At 45.6% G+C, this 21,737-nt stretch overlaps 1 protein-coding gene across 2 annotated transcripts; it reads left to right on the forward strand.

Moving 5' to 3' along the window:
- Positions 1–908: 908 nt before the first annotated feature.
- LOC147855122 (putative serine/threonine-protein kinase WNK2) lies at positions 909–6,897 on the forward strand. Of its 2 annotated transcripts, none has more exons than XM_087330131.1 (8): positions 909–1,524; positions 2,417–2,556; positions 2,735–2,772; positions 2,870–3,097; positions 3,378–3,601; positions 3,844–4,001; positions 4,097–4,565; positions 4,853–6,897. In XM_087330131.1, exons 2-8 carry the CDS (start codon positions 2,452–2,454, stop codon positions 6,337–6,339), a joined length of 2,709 nt encoding a protein of 902 aa, XP_087186257.1. In that variant the 5' UTR covers positions 909–1,524; positions 2,417–2,451; the 3' UTR covers positions 6,340–6,897. The 2 variants fall into 2 exon arrangements, with proteins under 2 accessions (XP_087186257.1, XP_087186258.1); XM_087330132.1 differs by having other exon boundaries at positions 3,844–3,992.
- Positions 6,898–21,737: the final 14,840 nt, after the last annotated feature.

The raw sequence follows: 21,737 nt of genomic DNA on the forward strand, positions 1-21,737 counted from the left end.
TGTTCTCCGGGACGGACGGTAGCCGGACATATCGTGGAGGTGTTCGGGATTCTACCCGACTTTGCTTATGTCGTGTGCGTGTGTGTGTAAATTTATGTAGATAGCCCAAAACGGGAGGAGTTTTGTTTTTGGGGGGGAGTCTAATTGTGGAAGGTCGGGGAAGCTATTTCGGGTAAATCAACAGAAGAAGCCGCCTATTTTTGGCACACGCGAAGCTTTCCAAAAAAAGCAAGAAAAAAGCAAAAAGAAGAAAGTTCTGCGTTCTGCGTTCTGCGTTCTGCAGGAAGATTTTTGCTTTCCGTTAACGAAGCCACCTCCTCCTCCGCAGAGATCAGAGATGGAGTTTTAGGGTTTGTTCTTCCTCTCGCGTTTCTTTTCATTTGGCACGCAGAGAGAAGCATTCAGGTTTTAGGGTTTTAAAGAACGCTGCAGAGAGAGAAGCATTCACGTTTCCTTCCCCCTCCAGTTGCCATCGCCAAGAAACGCTGCAGCTCCCGTTTCGCCATTACCGATTTGTTCCGATTATGTCTCCCCGATTCATCCTAATCAGCTCCTCGACCTCCGTTTCTTCATAACCATCCCAGCTCCTCACCCTCACCGCCCCCCCCGTTTCTCCGTATTTGATCCCCGTTTCGGCCCAAGGATTTCGCAGCTTCCGTTTCGCTTGGATTTCCTGTACTCCAGCGTTTCTTCTTCCCGCACCTCTTTCTTTCTGCTCGCCACGTCTCGTTTCAGGAGGCTCTGAATTGATTTCCCGTCCCTGGAGCCGAAGAACTCGCTCCGCAGGTCCGATTCTGTGGATTGCTGGTTAATAGCGACTTCTTTTCTTCTTCTATCTTCCCTTGCCACGTTTCATTTCGTTTTCTCAGCAGCAGAAGGAATAACAGGAGAGAAGAAAATTAAAGAAGACGGTGGTGGATCAACGAAATTAACCCTCAGAAAATTCTTAAAAGAAACATCAAAGCGTCCTCCTTAGAGATATCCTTCTTCTGTTGATATCAATCAGGATTTTGAGGCAACTTCTGAAGAACAATTTCGTGCACGATTCATCCCTCTTCTTTTCAGACTATCCAAATTATTTAGCCTACTAATCAGCCTCTGCAAGGCCCGTAATATCGGAAATTTCGCTGCAGATTTCTTCTTCGTCTTATTCTCATCAGATGGATCTTTCTTTTAAATCAATCGTAGAAAAGAAAGACACAAACTTCTGAAATCTTATGGCAGATTACGTCTTTTTCTTTGCATGTCGATTCTCCTTTTCAAGCTGGGAGACGTTACCGAGTTTCCTATTGGTCTTTTCAGCGTAGAAGCATCAGAGTAAAAGGGGACGTCCGTTTCTTTCTTTCTAATTATTTTTGTTTTCGCTGGAAAAAGCACTAGTAAATAAGGATCACGGTAGAAGAAGACTATTATCTTCAGAAGCCTTCGTTTGCAAGAGGATTGAAATTGAAGTGAATGAAATCAGATCTCCTTGTCTGATTGCGGAGAGCCGGATAGGCTGGAAGAGACAGCGATCTTTCTCAGGTGATTATTGCTTCCTTTCTTTCCTTTCGAATTTACACTGTTAGGATTGAAGAAACGCTATCGGTCTATCTACTGATTATTATTTCCTTTTCTTCCCTCTTATCCTTTTCTTCAAAGTTTACGGTCTTTCTCTGCCAGAAATATCATCTTTCTCGGTGATCATTGCTTCCTTCCCGTCTTCTTTGTCCTGTTTCCCATCTCTATCGATCCTTTCTTTCAAGATTCTTGGCTAAATTGCTCCACCTTTCTCCTAGAAATTCCATCCCTTCTAAGGAGATTTCTTACTTTTCCCGTGTTTATTTCTGGTATTGAACCTCTGCTAAAGCATTTGTTTCAAGTTTTTGGCAAAATTAGTTTTCTCGTTCCACTTATCTTGATTTTCACAATACTCAGACTTGCCTCGAATATGCTCACATATAAAATTGGAGCAGATTTATGAACTTCAATATTGCCTTTTCCGTTTACATCCGGTCTGATGTCATAACAAGCTCAAAAAGATTGCTATTTTTGAACTATTGAACTCTTTGGTTCTTCGGAGTTGCCGAAAATTTCCATCTTCCTTTTTTGATCCCGTTGGACGATTCTTTTTGTTTGCTTCCTCTTAATATACAGAATGTTTCCATCTGTTTTTAAGTTCTCCAAACTTGCTGGTTCCTTCTAAATCTCCCTCCATGTCTGAGCAGTATCCCTCAATCGATTTCCTCTTTAACTTGCTGATTCTTCCCTCGCAGTGAAAATCTCTGGTTTTGTTCAACTCTCTAACATGTCAGAATCAAATCTTTCTGTCAGCGTCCCTCTCAAGTCTCTGATTCTTTTAACACTTCCAATGCTTTTTTTGACTGACCTCTATGTCAAAAAAGAGTCTTACTTGCTGCTTTTGCCTCTATTTCAGTGAACATTGCTTGCCTCACCCAAGTGTAGCAGACGATGGAGAGATCACAAGATGATGGCACAGATCAAGAACCCCCTGAAGATGCGAAGAATGACGTTTCTGAGTTTGTGGAAGTAGATCCTACTGGAAGATATGGCCGAGTATGGCCTTTTCAGTCTTTTCAAACGAAAATTGTCCTTTCTGAAATATAACACTCAAAATTTTACACTTGTTAGAAACGTTTTTGGTGTTACATGGAACTATTGAAGCTATTTTATTGATTGAAAAGCTTAAATCCACAGCTACTGATCAGTTCTTTTGTCAATTTTCTTTGTGCAGTATGATGAAGTTCTAGGAAAGGGAGCATACAAAACAGTGTATCCTTTTTCTGGGGAGTCTAATAAAATATTATTCCTATTTCAATTATGATGCATCTGGCAGATGTCTTTCCAGTTAACAAGAAAATTTGAACAGATACAAGGCATTTGATGATCTGGATGGAATAGAAGTTGCATGGAATCAAGTTAAACTTCAAGACATGGTGCATAAAGGTGGGGACATGGAGCGTCTGTATTCGGAGTTGCACCTTTTAAAGACATTGAAACACAAAAACATCATAAAATTTTACAATTCGTGGGTAGATACTCGCAACAAGAACGTGAATTTCATTACTGAAATTTTCACATCAGGAACATTGAGACAGTAAGTGTCATGGAAAATCTCTGAATTTGACTATTAATGAACTTGAAATCATCCTCTCTTAGATGTTGACATTGACATTGGTGAACCTTTAGGTTGCTGTTTCTTGGATGTAACTTATTTTTTTGTTGCTTTTAATGAACCTTTAAATCATCATATCTTAGATTTGTTTTCTTTTTCTATCGATAAAACTTTTCATTGTCATCCCTTTTGATATTTTTTTGCTCTTAATGAACCTCTAAATCATCATCCCTTAGGTGAGTGCAATATTTTGAATGATCAGGTACCGAAAGAAGCATAAACATGTGAATTTGAGAGCAATAAAGCACTGGTCCAGGCAAATCTTGCAAGGACTCGTGTATTTGCACAATCATAATCCTCCTATTATTCATCGTGATCTGAAATGTGACAATATTTTTATCAATGGGAACAATGGAGAAGTCAAAATCGGGGATCTTGGATTAGCAACTATTTTGCGACAAGCCCCTGCTGCACACAGTGTGATTGGTAAGCTAATAATTTAATGATTGAAAGGTTGTAATTTCATGGTTGGTAAGCTATTTGTATGGCTTACATTATTGTTAAGCTTATAATTTCATGATCGACCAGCTTAAAATTTCGTGATTGATAGGAGTATAAGGTCATGATCCATAAGCTTATAGTTTCACGAGTCATTGGATATTATATTTGCTACAATGAAGACATGGGTGGCCGGAGGGCTCACTGAGAGAGCTGTATAATTTATGCAGGCACTCCAGAGTTTATGGCCCCAGAACTCTATGAAGAGCATTATAATGAACTTGTTGACATCTATTCGTTTGGCATGTGTTTGTTGGAGATGCTTACATCTGAGTACCCTTATAGTGAATGCGCAAATGCTGCACAAATCTATAAGAAGGTTACCGCGGTACTATGTTTAGCTTATATGTCTGCACATGATTTTCTTTAAAACACATTAATTGCTGCTATATATGAAGAGTTCCTATATGCTTTGTTTTATAGGGAAAGAGACCAGCAGCATTGAGTAAAGTGAAAGACCCAGAGACTCGAAAATTTGTAGAGAAGTGCCTAGCCTCAGCACCACAGAGGTTGCATGCTAGAGAGCTTCTTTTCGATCCTTTTCTCCGAAATGATGAGGATTATGAGGTTTCTGAGTCTAGTCATCGTTCAACTACTCTAAATCATAATGAAGACATGAAATGTCTAGATCCTGTACCTGAAGAGTCATATCGTAGGTCGTCAGTGCTTGGTGCATCTGCAGAAAAACCAAGACAAAGTTTGCTAGACAGTCAGAGTATTAAGCTAAAGCAAGGAGGTAGCGAGGAGAATGCAAAGTTTTCTGAGTCTCCACATGCACTTGACTTTTCACAGTCTAAAGAGGGTGGGAAAAGGAGTAGAGATTTTAGAATCAAAGGAAGAAAGCAAGATGACAAAAAGGTGCTTGTAAGAATTCGAATTACAAGCTCTACTGGTAAGTCATCACACTACGGCCTTGTCTGTTATTATATGATTTATGCAGAGTCAATGGAGAGAGGAAATTTTTTAGTTAAATCAATTTTGTGCGAGTAAATTAGTGAGATTTGAAGTCCCAAATAAAATAATGGTTTACCACTAGGGCAGAGAGGAAGAGGGGTTTGGGGAATGGTATCGATTGAGAATTAAAGCCATTAATAAAATTATGGTTTACCACGGGGTAGAGAAGGAGAGGGAGAGAGACCTGAACAAATACAAGACAAAAAAAGAGAGATTTCTGAACAGGTGGAGTCAGATACATTCAGTTTGATTTTGATGTTGAAGTGGACACAGCAATGTCTGTTGCAAGTGAAATGGTGACAGAACTTGAGTTGTCTGATCAAGATGTGACAACTATTGCAGACATGATTGATGCTGAAATTTCTTCCCTGATTCCTGATTGGAAACCTAGAATCTTGTTAGATGGGCCAGGGGATAGTGAATCTATGAATGAACAACCAGAGCCAATACTTCAGAATTCAAACAACGAACTTGCAACCGATGAAGAAAGCATTCTTCATAGTGATCCCACAATTAGTACCTTGGGCTCAGCTGACGATATAGAAGTTGAAGATGTACCTAGAAACGAGGCTTTTAATATGTATGGAAGGTTTGAGGAAGTGGGTTGTGGTCAGAATGAATCAGATCTCAATCATAAAGAGCAAGATGGGTCTGGATTTCTTAGTGATTATTCTTCTGAACCACATGAAGGCGGCGGATCAGATACTTCCCTAGAGGTTAGCCTTGATAATAGATCAAGTGCTATCTTGACATCCCAGATGTTAGAGGAGATCAGAAATGATCCGCGTCCATCCTCTACAGCCATGAAGGCTTCTGGACATGAAGAGAATGGAGATATAAGTTCACAATGCATTCCTTCCTTGGTTTCTCAATGTGAAACTGACAATGATGATGATTCTGAGGTCTTAAAGTTTCTTATTATGCAGCATGAACGAGAACTTCGTTTACTTCAGTCCAAGCATGAACAAGCACTGCTTGACTTCAAGGCACAAAGAAGAGAGGCTTCAAAAGTAGCAAGTACATGTATTCTGGAAGGGAAACCATCTCTTGCATTGTTTGATGCTTCCACAGAGACATTGAACTCTATGAATGGAAATTATGAGTATTGTAACAAAGAAGATTGTGAAAGAAACACTGAAGTTTCAGAAAATTCAAATTTCAACAGCATCACTCCAATAGGCACACCAGATTCAATTATAAGTACGTCAGAAAGTGAATTATTATTATCTACTGAACAGGCCGAGAACTCTTCAGTAATGGGCATCGATCCTGGAAGCTCACATATCCTATCAACTGGAGGAGGTAGTCTTTCCAAAATCACAAGAGAGCAGGAAGCAATAGTAGCCATGAAAGATATGCCTATCCAAGAGACTGTGAAACCATCAATGCCACTGTTAACTAAGCGTGAATCATACCTAGAGTTATACAAGGGTCAATCAAACCAGAGGGATAAGCCAGTAAGCCCTAAACCATCCGAGGTTCCATGTACAAGTGATGGAATTTCTGAAGAACAACTAAAAAAGCAACAACTTCAGAAATCAATTGCCGAATTAGAAGCAAAAACTCTCGAAGGGTTGTTACAATCCAAAAGCAAATACACAACAGCCAATGCTCCGAAAAACAACGCCAATACTATTGTACAGAATGGCCAAGGAAGTTCTTCAGGAGCAAATGGAAGACAATCAACTGCACAAGAGACGACAAAAGTATGATAAAAGCCTCTTCACATTTAATTGTCGAAGCTTGTATATTGTTTCAGGTTCCATGTCTTGGCTCAAAGTTCTTGTTCAAGGTTCATGTTTTCCTCCAAGAACATTCATTACCCCGCTCAAAGTTTGTATGCGGTTCAAGGTTATATATCTTGCTCAAAGCTCATATCTTACTCAAACGTCCATTACCTTGGTCAAATTTGGTTGGTTATCTTGCTCATAAAGTACATATTTTGCTCAACGTTTTATATACCCGTAGGCAGATTCATCAGTCTATTGGGTGAGTGTCCATATTAAATTCAGGCTATGTATGTACATATACTTGGGAAGATATACTTTGTTTGTGATGCAGTTGCAAAAAAGAAAGCTTCATAGATATCTGCGTTTTGGAGGCATGGAAGAGCAATGATGTTTGGGTTCATCTGCCCTTTTTGTAGCTATAGGTTATACAGCTGCCTTAAAATATACAAATGGATTCCACATGTGACCTGTGGTATGTACATCAATTTAAATGAAATTAAATTTTTCTATGTACAAAATACAATTATTTTGTTCCTTTTTCTTGTTGTTTCTTTGTTCATAGCCAGTTTGATTCATGGATGATAATCATATCTATCTATATATATATATATATATAAAATATACATATAGACATACATGCAACAGCATCCATACATACATACATGCACACTCGTTTTTCGATTTGTCTAGAGTAGAAGAGCAGCTCATCAAAAATATTGAGAAAATGGTAATCCTCTATTTGTGCGTGCATGCATATATGTATGCATGTATGTATGGATGCATGCACGGATGTATGTACATGCATTCATATGCATACATGTACATATACATGCATCAACATGCATACAATGTCCACGTGTTAGTGCATGCATGGACATATGTACACAGGTGCATGCATGCATGTAGGTATGCACAGATAGAGCGTTGAGGATTGCCATCTCAATAATTTTGATATGAGATGCGTTTCTTTTCTAGACAAATCTAAATATGAGACAGACTTTGATTTCATTGTGTTGTGTTTTTTTGTCTATCCATTGGTCTACACACTTATTTCTTATGGGGTGTTTGTGTTTAACTAATGTGAAGAAACTAAAGAAATGTGAACAGGTTTGAATCTCCCTTCATATGTGTATTGACATAACTAAAACAATATCGACATGTCCAAACAAACAAAAGATAAACAAAAGAATGTTAAATCAAATCAATCAATGTGTGTGTACATGCCATGAAGTGTCTAAAAACACACACATAGTATGCCTTATATCATACTGATGATAAAAAATCACATGCTCACTAGCTAGAGTTCTTGTGAACCTTACATCAAATACTTTGCTTGGTCATTCATTGCTCTTCTATTTTTCGCAGAGTACATCACATGGTGTTGTAGTTCAATTAAGTGGTATAGTTCGGGAATTGTCAAATTTTCAATTGTTTTTTATGTCAAGCCTTTTCATAGTTTACATTTGCTTAACAATAAGCCCACTCCATGTGTTGTGTATGTTTTTGGGTGTCGAATTTATCACCCGATTACATTTGATAGAAATAGATCATCCATCATGCATGATTTCATTGTCTTTATCTATGGTGTAATATATCAAGTAATGTCAATTGACTGGGCTATCAACTGATGAGACTAGATTTCAAATCTCCCCAACTACTATCACATCTTCTTTCCTAAATGGTATAGTATGAAATAAAAGATGTAAGAGATTACAAAAATATAGAACACTCACTCAATTACAAAGAAGAAGAAAAAACCATACAAATCTTGTAAGATGCTACGTTGTTGCATCTAAAACCTCTTCCATATGTGATTGAGATTCTTCGTGTTAAGCTTTAATTGGTAGATATTTTCTTTAAGGCCGAACACTTTTTAAGCGTGTTTTGTGTATGAATGTCTAGAAATGTATGTATGCATATGTATGTATGTATGTATGTATGTACGTATGCGTATATATGTATGAATGCATGAACATGTGTGTAGTGTAAGTATGTACATGTATGATAAATGATCGTAAGAATGCATGTGTGTGAGTGTGTGTATGAATGAAGGATACTCTTGGTTGTATGAGTGTATCTGTATGAATAAATGATTGTGTGAATGTGTATGTACGTATGTGTACCTATTTATGAATAAACCTGTGTATGAATGTGTATGTATGCATAAATCAATCTATGTATGAATGTATGTTTACCTATATATATGAAAAGAATTAGATGCGGAAGCTCTTGAACAACATACACAGTTGGTTCAACCGAACACCAGAAGACAATTAGGTATACATAGAGAGTGAGAGCAAGAAAGATATATTAACGTCTTCTAAGGCCAAATTTGGCCCATGAGACAATCAAAGAGAGAGTTTGAGTAGGGCATACACAGAGTTAGGTATAGATAGATAGATAGAGAGAGAGAGAGAGAGAGAGAGAGAGAGAGAGAGAGAGAGAGAGAGAGAGAGTAGAGCAGACAACAAGTAAACTATATTTCAAAAAATGACTCAATACATACAACTGCGCTCAGTGAGCACTTTTATACAAGCCCTGACAGCGGGTTGACATAAGTACTATTAGTACTTTAATGCTTATAAATGAGCTCTGACAATATCTGAACATAATATCCCTAATACTATGTTCGGCCCTAACGGCTCTGTAAGCTTGTCGGCTTCTTCAGCCGATTAGCATTCAGCTTCTCTAGACGATCCTCCTCAACCGACTTGGTTGTCGACTTCTTCAGCTGATCCTCCCTATTGGCCTTTAGTTGATCCGGCTCATGTTGAGCTTGTCTCTCAACACTCCCCCTTAAACTCAACTTGAGGTTCCTTATCAGATTCAGCTAGTCCACCGCTCCAGCCAACTAAAAATGGATAGTGGATTCGCAAAGCACTTTTTAAGTAACATGGGGGTCAAGCAAGGATGTCCACTATCACCCACACTTTTTGGCTTATGTATTGATAAATTAGAAGAAGTGTAAATAAGGTTGCAAGAGAAGAAGGATTGAATGCTCCCAAATTGATGCAACATGTTATCTTATTGCTTGTATATGCTGATGATGTGGTACTCTTCTCATATGATGTTGATAGTATGCAAAATTTACTTGGGGTATTAGAAGAATTTTGCCATAGTAGTGGACTAGCAGTGAATGTGGAGAAAACAAAAATGATGGTAGTGCAAACCATCCAACCTCATCATTACCCTATGCTCACATATAGAGGTGAACATATACAATTTGTTCAAAGCTTTAAATATCTTGGTATTGATGTACCTGCCACAAATAAATGGATGCATGCTTTGATTCTAGGCTCCAAGCCGGTTGGAAATCGTATTACCATCTAGAGAACCAATGCAACCAAAGTGATACTTGTGGATGGGAAGTAAAACTAATGTTGTTGAATGCCATGGTAACTCAAGTATTGCTTTATGGAGTAGAAGTATGGGGTGGCACCATCTCTCTTAATGCATGGAATGAGATTGAGAAAATTCAAAAGATGTTTTTAAGGAGGGAATTAGGAGTTAAATGCACTACCTCTTACCAAGTTATGCTCTTGGAAACATGTGTTCGATCCATAGAACTATTGGCACTCCAAAAAGTATATAAATACATTGAAAAAGTCAAGAATATGAGGAATCATCGATTACCACATCTTGCTTGGAATTGTTGAGATACAAGCTCAACATTGGTCAGATTGGTGCGCAAACCGGTGTGCAACAAGAGGCCGTATCGGTGCGGAAATCGGGAGGCCGTTGAACAGATATTCCGCGAGGGAATATATTTGGGAGTTAGTGTAGGAACTCAGTTATGAGCATTGAAGTACGTGTTAGTACTTTTGTCAGTTCGTATGGACTTGTAAAAAAGTGCTCTCTGAGCACATCCTACGTAAAGAGTTTTACACATTATTTTGAATTTAGTTTTTCTGTATGTTTACTCCCTCTCTATCTCTCCCGTGTTCATTGTGTCTTAAGCTCTCCATTAAACCTTTTTTTCCCTGTTGGTATTCTGTGTTTCATATAGCTTCTGCACGTAACATTTCACATGGTATCAGAGCACGAGGGTTGAGAACCTCTGCAGCCGACTTCAGGTCGAAACAACAGAAAGAAGAAAAATGGATAGAGGTATGGCTAGTTCACTTCCAACTGAGAAGCTCGACAGAAGTTACTATGCATCTTGGTCATACAAGATGCACCAGTACCTGCTTAGACATGGATACTGGAGCTCTGTCGATGGAGCGAACGATGCGGCACCCGAATCGACACACAGAGACTTTCCGGCCTGGGCACAGTCGGCGAGCAGAGTTCTCTACTGCATCGCGTCCTGTTTGAGCGAACAACTCTTGAGCTACATTCAGGATGCAAGAACACCGAAGGATGCTTGGGGAAATCTAAAAAAGATTTTCGCCGCAAGCACCACAACTACGAATCTCCAACTCCGACAGGAGTTGAGCAATGTGCGTCAACGCGACACGAGGGTGGTTGACTACACCTCCAAGATAAAGGATATCTGTGACTCCCTCGCCTTCATTGATGTGAACATTGAGGAGGGCGAAATGGTGCAGATCTTCCTTAGAGGATTGACGTCAAAGTTCGGAGCATTCCGAACTGCTATTTGTACAAGGGAGAATACGTCGTCGTTTTGTCGACTTGGAGTCGATGCTCCTTGTAGAGGAGAATCACGCGGGTGCGTCGATGAGTACACACGCCGATAGCAAGATGTTGTACATGGAGGAAGATAGGCCCTGTGGTCATGGCGGACGAGGTGAGTCGGCACGCAATGGAGGCGGCCGACGGGAGCAAGGAAGAAGGCATCGTGGTAATGCCAACAACAATTCCGGACCCTTCGAAATCAGGGGGAGTCGAGGAGGCGATGAGAACCGGCAAGGGAAACACGCCACGGAATGCTGGTATTGTGGCAAGAAAGGCCACAAGGAGAGCGAGTGCTAGAAGAAGCGCGCCGATTCGGAGAAAATTGGATCCGGATCCGGACCAACCGAACAATGAAATTGGCAGCAGACGCACTACGCCGAAGGACCCGAAAAAGTCGGAAAGGGGGCAACCTTCATGACAAGACACGAAGCGAACTCGATGAAGAAGACTGTAACGGAATGAGAGGCAAGAGTGATTGCAATGCATCGGAAGAAGATTGAGAGAGAATGTGTGTGTGAGGCAATAGAGGGAGAGAGAGAGAGAGAGAGAGCTCTTTAGGCAGAGATAGAAAAACTGTATATTAACCAAAAATACATCAAACATAAAACATCCAACAGTAACTAAGTTACAATGCGTTGGTTTATATAGCAATTAAGCTAGGGCAAGTGCCCTTTCTATTATTTACAAAACTAGCCCAACATGTCCATGAGCTAATGTGAAACCTATCTATGGGAAGTTAGAGTTTGACTCTCAACATGCCCCTTCGAACACAACTTCTATCTGCCGAGAAGGTTGTTTGGTTCGTACTTCGACTTGTCTAGTCGGTCGTGTTGCGTACTCGCGTACTCGATCAATTGCGTATGTGTTGCGTATCATTGCGTATTGCTTCCATGTCGCTTGTACCTGTACTCCCCCTCAAGTTTGGCAATGTAGATGTTGTGAGACCAAGGTCCGATGCAAATTGCCCGAGCTTGTCGACTCCTAAGACCTTCGTAAATATATCAACAACTTGGAGGTGCGTACTGGTATGTTGTAGATCGATCTTGCTGGCTTGTACGCGCTCTCGGATGAAGTGGTAATGCACTTCGATATGTTTAGTCCGTGCATGAAATATGAGGTTCTGCGCCAGGTAGATACCACTCATGTTGTCGCAGTAGAGACGAATTGGATCCTTGATGGGAACACCAAGATCCTTTAGTATGCGTTTAAGCCATACGACTTCGCATGCGACGACTGTTGCGCCCCTATATTTGGCTTCCGTGCTCGACAGTATGACTGTCGGCTGTTTCTTGTTGCTCCAAGAGATTGCTCTGCTGCCGAGGGAGAAGACAAATTCGGAGGTGGATTGTCTATCTACTTTATAGCCTACCCAGTCCATGTCGGTGTACCCTTCGAGTAATAGTTGTGTTCGACTTATATATGATGTCGTAAGCCATTGTCGTACTGGCATACCGTAGTATCCTCTTAGCACAATCAAGATGAAGATTTCGTGGATTCTGCATGAATTGGCTAAGTAGGCCGACTGAATAACTGAGGTTGGGTCACGTAATGGTTAGATAGATCAAACTACCGATCAATTGTCGATACTGAGTCAACTTGCTCTCAGCGGTTCCGGAATTGGCATCAATCTTTAGGTTACGATCGAGAGGGGTAGACACATGCTTGCACTCGGTCATTCCGAACTTGTAGAGTAAGTTAAGGACGTAGTGCCGTTGTGAGATCATTATCCCGACTGGTGTCCGAATTACTTCAATGCCTAGGAAGTAATGGAGTTCCTGCAGGTCTTTCATTTCGAATCTGCCGGAGAGAAGTGTTTTGACTTTGTTGATCTCGGCGAGATCCTTTCCTCCGATGAACAAGTCATCCACGTATAAGATGATGATGATCGGGCTATTCGACTCATTTCGGATGTACAAAGAAGTATCAGATTTTGACATCCAAAATCCGACTTGATGAAGATACTGCGTGATCTTCGAATGCCAAGCATGCGGTGCTTGTTTGAAGCCGTAGAGTGGCTTCTTGAGTCGGCATACGGTGTGCGGATGTTTACGCGATTCGAATCCGGGTGGTTGTATCATGTACACCTCTTCTTCTAACTCTCCTTGGAGGAAAGCATTTTTCACGTCCATCTGGTGGAGGTGCCATCCCTTCGCTGCGGCGAGTGCAATTATTGTCCTTATAGTTGTAGTATTTGCCACTGGGGCAAAGGTTTCTTCGTAGTCTATGCCGTGCATTTGCGCGTAGACTTTTGCAACGAGTCGTGCTTTGAAGTGATTTACGGATCCGTCGGCATTGTATTTTACTTTGTATATCCATCTGCAACTAATCGCTTTCTTGTTCAGGGGGAGAGGAATGAGATCCCATGTCTCGTTTTTGCATAAAGCTTCCATCTCCTCATTTATCCCATTGACCCATCGCGGATCCTTTGAGGCTTCGGAAAGCGTTTCCGGTTCCCGTACTGACGTTACTTTCATCATAAAAGCGTAATGATACGCCATGTACTCGTCGTAGCCGTAGCGGTTTATAGGGTTCTTTTCACATGTGGATCAACGTAGCTCTCGATCCGTGGGGAGTATGGCTTTCTTCGCTCCATCTATGCAAATGTAGAGATCTTCAAATTCATTGTCAAGAGAGTAAAGCATATTGGTCTCTTCCTGATCTTCATATTCCCGCATTTTCGCCTTCCCTTTGTCCAGCTTTAGACTCGGCCAAGATGTGCTTTCATCACTTGACGGCTTTGATGGCCCACTCAACCGTAATTGGGTTGTCTTCTAACATCTGTGTGAGCCGATCCTCAGCTTCTATTTCTATTTGAGTGTCATCCGCGTCGAGCGGGATTGGAGTCGAAGAGTTCTCTGGTGCGTACCAGGATGCGTATTCGTCGAAGACTACGTCTTGACTTGTTCGAACCTTATGGGTAGATGGGTTGTAGCATTTGTACCCCTTCTGATCGAGCGAGTATCCTACGAGGATACATTTCTCTGACTTTCGGTCGAGCTTTTGTTGCATATCGTCGGGAATATGTACATAGGAGATAGAACCGAAAATGTGGACATGTGACAAGTTCAGCTTCTTTCCGAAGAACTTCTCATACGGAGTTATATCGTGTACTCCCGAGGTTGTGCACCTATTCATGAGATATATGGCCATATTTGCCGCTTCTACCCAATATGATTTCGGCAGGTTCTTCTCGTTCATCATGGCTCGTGCGACTTCTACTACATGACGAATTTTACGCTCTGCTACACCGTTTTGCTGAGCCGTGTGTCGACACAAGAACTCTTGTCGAATTCCTTCTTTTCAGAGATACGCCGTAAATTCATCCGAAAAATATTCTTTGCCTCCATCTGATCGAAGATAGCGTACATGCCGACTCGTAGTTTTTTCAACTTCGGCTTTGAATGTTTGGAAGTGCCTGAACACTTCACTCTTCTGCTTCATCAGATAGATCTAGGTGTTCCTGGAGAAGTCGTCGATGAATGTGACATAGTATCGGCATCCGCCGAATGTTGCTATCTGGGCTGGTTCCCACATATTTGAATGTACGACATCTAGGATTCCTTTGCTCACATTCCGCTCTTTAGGGAATGGGTGACGACGTTGCTTTCCGAACTGACATACTTTGCATACGCCTGTAATCTCCTTCGCCGTAAAGTTCTGGAGTCCGATTACGACTCCTTTCGATTGCATGTTCTGGAGCTTTTGGAGATTGATGTGGCCGATTCTCTTGTGCCACAGTTTCAAGTCGGTTTTGACTTTCTGGCCCTTTGCAAACATGGCCAACTTTACCTCGCTCGATTCGAGGATGAACATACGGCCTTCATGATGGCCGTGAGCTAGGACTTGATTTCCTTTTTCGATGAAGCACCCATTGTTATTGAAGCGTACTTGCATTCCTTGTTCGACAATCTAGCCAACCGAGACCAGGTTTTTGTAATAGTGGGGACATGTAGCACGTTCTTGAGGTAGGTCTGTTTTCCGTCATTTCCGAATGGGACGTTCCCGATATCCCCAAAATTTAGCACATGCATGTGCTTTCTCTTGTGTTTGGAGAAGTTGTTGAGTAACTTCCCATATATTCGTCTCTTTCTTTGAATAAGCCTTTTGTAGTTCAAATCGTTGCCGGCCACAACCGGTTGTATATGTGCGAAACAGAATACAGAAACTGATAATGACAGATTTTAACGTGGAAACCCGAACTGGGAAAAAACCACGTGGAGTCCACAAACTCCGAAACAGAACACTATGAAAGAAAAGAAGAATACAATCAAAGATCTTAGAGGCAACGACCTCGAGATCCTGCTTCACCAACAGGCGGCTATGGAGCTCACTCTCTCAAACTTACACTCGTTTACACTCACGGTTACAGAGGCCACGACCTCGACAATAGTAACGTTACAATACTACACACTCACGTAACATGATTGCCCTAACTATATATATACCAATGTAACCTTTCAACTATTTACAAGTTTAGCCCTTCCGTGTTGGCTATCTCCACGATTTCCGGTTTCGGCCTCGACCGAGTTGCTCATCAACACAGTTCTTCTTACTTCCCATCCGGAGGGACCTTCTTCCTAACAAACTCCCCCTTCACTCCGGCATGGGATGTCTCACTAGTCCGATCCGCTTCCGACATGCATCCAGCTTGTCGGGTATCAGTACTTTGGTCATCATATCTGACTCGTTCTCGGCCGTGTGGATCTTCGTTAGCACGAACTCTCGATCTTCTACTAGCTCCCGGATCTAGTGATACCTACGCTAGATGTGCTTCGTCCTGGAATGGTACGCTGCGTTCTTGGCAAGGTGGATGGCACTTTGACTATCGCAATAGAGACGGTATTCATCTTGTCGGATTTCGAGCTCTCCGATGAAGTCCTTGATCCATAATATTTCCTTGCCGGCTTCAACAACCGCCATGTACTCCGCCTCCGTGGTTGACAACGCAACCGTCTTCTACAGCCTCGACTGCCACGAAACAGCTCCCCCTGCATATGTCATTACATACCCGGATGTAGACCGGTTAGTATCCACATCAGCCGACATATCCGAATCGGTAAAACCGTCAAGTTCAGGTTTACCGGAGCCGAATCAGAGACACATATTCGAAGTTCCCTTCAAGTACCGGAGTATTAATTTGACCGCGTTCTAGTGCTCCTTGCCGAGATTGCTCATAAACCGGCTCACCACTCCGATTGCGTATCCAATATCTGGTCGAGTACATACCATTGCGTACATTAAGCTCCCGACGGCAGAGGCATATGGAACCTTCATCATATCCGCCTTCTCTGCTTTTGTCTTCGGGTTTTGTTTACTGGATAATCTGCAGTTTGCCGGGAGTGTCGATCCGACCGGCTTTGCTTCTAACATGTTGAACCGCTTAAGCACCTTTGTCACGTATTTCTCCTGTGACAACCACAATTGCTTCTTTGACAGGTCCCGGATGATGTGCATCCCCAGTCTCTGTCTTGCCGGGTGTTGAAGACAAGGCCGTCAATGCGGAAGATCAAGTAGCATTCGATTGGGATTGAGTACCTGCGTATGACAGTTTCTAAGATCGTGCACAGAGAGAGAGAGAGAGAGAGAGAGAGGAGGCACAAAAGACTCTTTCTATTCAATAGAAACAATAATACAACCCAACCTTACAAAAAGGTTACTAGGTCACTTTATATAGTGACAAACTTAGGGCAACTACCATTTATGCTAATTACACAAATGGCCCAAACTTGAGCTATACAAAGGGATAGTGTGAATACGTCCATTATACACTTGTATTCGACACTCCCCCGTAATGGGCGTATACATGGGTTATCTAAGATTACAGGTATAAACCTAGGTTCTCGGACATATCAGTTTTGTTCGAGTCGGCAGGGTCCGAAGGCAGAAGGCCGGACTGGTCGGGTCGGAAGAGTTGAAGCCGATCATTAAGGAACTGATGTCGGTTGTCTGAAACCATCCTGCGCTGTGTCCGGCTCTAACCGGACTGGTTTGTCGTTACGCCCATCTGATGCCGAAGGGACCGAAAGCGGTGTCGTGAAGAAAACCGTCCATAGGCGGAATCGGCGCACCAAGGCGTGGGAACCGGTTCTTCACGCGCGCACGCTCCGAGTTGTACATAGAAACGAATTGAGAGGATAATCGGCAGGAACGGGCCCTAACTCAAGTGGAGACAAAGACCGCGCGAACAGTCTTTTCGGTCGCGCGCGCGAACTGTACGAGTCGGCGGCGTAACTACGCGGATCCGTGAAAAACGGAGCGGATCCCTGTCCAAAAGGGACAGGGAATAAAGCTGACACGACGGCCTGTTCGTCGACCTATATAAGGAGCGGGAAAGAGCTGTTGCAGGGACCTGGCGCGGAGAGGACGAAGTGCTGTCGGACCGTTTCTGGACGCTTCGCTCCCTCTGTTTCCTTCCTTCTGGAGCTCCAAAGCTTTCTGTGCAGGGTTCCGGGGAGGCTCGCGCTGTTTCGAGGAACGCCCGAGTGCTTCCGGCAGCACCTCCGACCTGCTACCCCCCCCCATTTCCCCGTTTGTGCGTCGAAGCGAACAGGCATCGGCATCTGTTCGCCGGCCTGTTCGGTTGCAACCAACCTGTGCCCCATCGGGGGTTGTAGTCGTGTTAGCCATTTTGTTAATACACATATTTAGTCATTCGCATCCGTCTGTGTCGGTGTCTGTTCGCGTTCTCCGTGCTGAAGGGCCGTGTCCCTGTGTATCCCCGGTCCTGCGTAGCCGGTTCTCTCTCTTTCTCCTCCCTCGCTTGCTCTTTGGTTCGAGACCCCCGCGGTCCCGCCTCTATTCCACACGCACTTGCGTAATATCTCGACATCTTTGGTGAACCCGACGTGAAAGAGGCGGCAGAAGAGCAGAAGATGAGGGGGTCGGATCTCGCAGAGGCCATGGCTTCGGCCGTGGATCGGATCGTAAACGCGCGCGAGGGTACCGGTGCCCTCGACAGAGCTATTGAGGCGGTCGTCGGCACGATCGGCCGGTTCGATGGGAGGGATGCCACGAAGTATCTGGCGTCCTACGGTGCAGAAATGTTGATGCGGGACATTCCGGAAGAAAGGCGTCTTGCCGGTTTTCCCCGAGTGGCGATGCCGAGCATTCACGCGGAGGTGCTCGAGGTGCGGGCGGAGAGCCGTACCTGGGAGGAGTTCGAAGGTCGGCTCCTGGAGAAATACGGACTGGACGACGCGCTCCGGCTTTCGAAGCGAAGCTTCATGGAGTGGGTGGAGTCTCCCGGGAAAGGAAGGAATGCGTCGGCACTCCTCCGGGAGTTCGAGGAGAACTTCGCGCGCCTTTCGGCGCTTGACAGGATGGTCCTGGATACAAGCCGGGTCCTGCTGTTCGTCAAATCGGTTGACGAGAGGGATCGGAGTCACGTGGGCGCCCTGCTAGAAACCGAAGACGGGCTGACAGCCGACTGGGCGGCGGTCAAGAGAGCCTGCGGCCGTTTCGACAAACGGCGAGAATGGGAGGATGACAGAGCAACCGGTTCGGGCTCAGTCGCGGCGAGGAAACTCGAGCCGGCGCAGCCGGTGCGAAGGGAAGAGACTCGGGAGTGGCTGGAATCCGGTTCAGCTCCGACCGGCGTGATCAGAGGCTCGACTGGAGGAGCTGCGTTGGAGGAACTGACGAGGGCGATAAAAGACCTCCAAATCGCACAGGCCCGCAGAGAAGACGGAGGACCTGCTCGTGACCGACGGCCGGCGGCAGGGAACAGGTGCATGTGGTGCGACGGGGTCGGCCACATCCGAAAAGACTGCGGCGATTTCGCAGAGGCGCTGAGGAACCGGGTGGTGTACCTATGGGAAGGCCGGGTTCACGCCAACGACACGAGAAGGGCCCTAAACCGAAACGACGGGCGAGGCGGAATGAAGAGGTTGATGGAAGAGGCGGCGGCCCGACATGCGGAAACCGTCCACTACTCGGCGTCGGCCGGTATTCGAGTCGGGGGCGGCGAGGCCCGAAAGGAAAGCAAAGCCGGATTCTGGCCGACGATGCTGGGAGGCCTTGCCGGTGCAGGGCTTAAAAGGGAGGAATCGGACCGTGCGGAGAAACGGGTACGGGAGATGACCGGGTGGAGCGACCCGGTCGAGGAAAAGACGGGCTTCGTGGAAGCCGCTTGCCGGAACTACGAGGCTCTGGTAGAAGAGAAGCGGGTGGGGAAACCCGGGACGACCGGGCCCTCACAACGATACGAGACCCGGTCCGGGCCACGACGGGACGAAGCCGGCGGGGCCGGTACGCAAGATAAACCCCAGAAGGGCGGGTACCGTCTGGGGACGGAGATAGAAAGAACCACGGACTTACGAAAGGTCCTGGAGGAACGGATCCTCGACAGCAAGGTGGAGCTGTCGCTACGGGAGGTGCTTGGAATCGCCAAGAAGGAGTTCCACGACTCCATCGTGGACTTGGTGAAACGGAAGAGGCTGTCAACGGAGACAGAACCGGAAAGACCGGTGGAAGTGCGGACGACGCACCTAGACGACATGGCGCTGGGAGACGAGTGGGCGGAAAGCCACTATTCGAGACCGCACTGGGCCCGAGCGACCACGGAAACCCCGGTAAAGATCGGCGATGTCCAGGAACCGGTAGTAGCTTTGGTGGACCACGGATCGGAAATCAACCTGATGTCCATGGACTTCTATAAGAAGGGCAAATGGCCGATCAACACCAAGCACGGGTGGAAGATAAGGGCGGCGACGCGCGCCACCGAGGAACTTCACGGGGCCTGCCCGAATGTACGGGTCAAGATCGGCGATGTCGAGATAGACCAGCACTTCTTCGTGCAGGAGTCGTCATCGCACCCCGTCATACTGGGAGAGCCGTACATCACGGCGGCTCGAATGGAGACCAAGGTGCTGGACAACGGTTCGGCCTATGCGCGGGTCAAGAGCCAGGACGGGCGCCATTCGGTCCAGTTTTTGACGGTTAGGCCGAACCACGAGCGTAACCGCGACTCCCTCGGTTCCGATAACCGAGAGGATTTTTAGAGAGGGCTGCCAAGGCGTGGGGCCGCGACAGTCCGGACACCCCGGGAAAACCCCACACCTGTACGATAAAACCGAAGAAACCTTGTACCATAGGTAGGGAATTTTTGTTCTCCGACAGCGGAGCGTGTACGATAGTCGGCATCGGCGGCCGAGAGAAGACAAAGGCGGAGGGGAGACTTCGAGCGTGCGGAGTTCTCGGCCCTGACGAGGAAATCAACGGAGCCGTGGAGGCGGTCTCATTCGACGACACCTTGGGAATGCTGGGAAAGGTAGTCGAAGAAGGCCTTAACGAAGACCGGACGATACCGGTGTGTTCCGAGGAGATGTACGAAGTCATCGCGGACTTCGGTCGAGGGCTCGGGTCAGTTCGGACGGCCCACGTAAGCACCAAGTACAAGACTGTGGACCGGAAGGTAAGGCCAGTCGCGGCACCCTTACCGGAGGACAGCGCGTCGAGAATCAAAGGGGTTGCATCGGACCCTAGTCTACGAGATCCGGCCTGCATAGGGCACACCTTCACCGACGAGACGCTCCGAGAGCTCAAAATCGGTGGGGGCGGGTTCCTACTGCCGGCGGAGGAAGACCGGTTTCGGAGAATGCTCGGAAGGCACGGGAAAGCCTTCGCATTCTCGCCGGAGGAAATCGGGTGCGTTGACCCGACGATCGTGGAGCCGATGGTGATATTCACGGTACCGCATGTACCATGGAATCTCAAGCCAATCCCGGTTCCGAGAGCTCACATCCCGAAGTTGATGGAGCTGCTGAGGCAGAAAGTTGATATGGGAATTCTCGAGCCGTCGAGCGCCCCATATTCGAATCGATGGTTTACCGTACCGAAGAAAAACGGTTCGTTGCGCTTCATCCAGGACCTGCAGCCGGTCAATCGAGTGACCATTCGGAACGCAGGGATCGGGCCGACCATAGACGAGTTCGCGGAGGCCTTCGCCGGAAGGTCAATTTACTCGGTCGGGGATCTATACTCAGGGTACGACCAGTTCCAGCTTGCCGTGGAGAGCAGAGACATTACGACGATGCGAACTCCCCTCGGCCTAGTTCGGATGTGTACACTGCCGCAAGGAGGGACCAACTCGGTGGCCCACATGGTGAATGCGATGAACAAGGTTCTGAGGGACTGCATCCCGGACATCACCATGCCATTTCTGGACGACATCCCGATCAAGGGATGCCCGGTGGAAGAAAAGGACGAGACGATCGGGTCGGACGGATGCCGGCGATTCGTGGCGACGCACATCGACGACTGCGAGAAGGTACTGCAAAGGCTAGAGGATGCGAGACTCACCTTCTCCGGGGAGAAGTCGGCCTTCGGGCAGTCAGAGATCATGGTGGTCGGACACCTGTGCGGACCATATGGCCGGAAACCGTCTCCGGCAAAGGTAGAAGCCATCTCCGCGATGAAGCCCGACTGCAGCTCGGTCACGGAAGTACGGAGATTCCTGGGGGCATGCGCGTTCTATCACATATGGATCCCGCATTACGCACACGTCGCGGAGCCACTGTACGGGTTGCTGAAAAAGGGGCGAAGGTTCGAATGGCTAGACAAGCACGCGGAATCGGTCCGGAAGCTGAAAGAGGCCCTTGCAGCGGCACCGGCACTCCGGAAGGCGGTTTACGGGAAGGGTACCCCGGTATTCATAACGGTGGATACCAGTCCGACCGGGATCGGATGGGTCGTGAACCAGGAAGACGAGGACGGCAATCGGTTTCCGATCCGATTTGGCGCGAAAG

This window comes from Azolla caroliniana, unplaced genomic scaffold (genome assembly GCF_043228905.1).
Source record: "Azolla caroliniana isolate FFs.n. ecotype wild unplaced genomic scaffold, voAzoCaro1.0.p SCAF_14, whole genome shotgun sequence".
In the NCBI taxonomy this organism is placed as follows: Eukaryota; Viridiplantae; Streptophyta; class Polypodiopsida; order Salviniales; family Salviniaceae; genus Azolla; species Azolla caroliniana.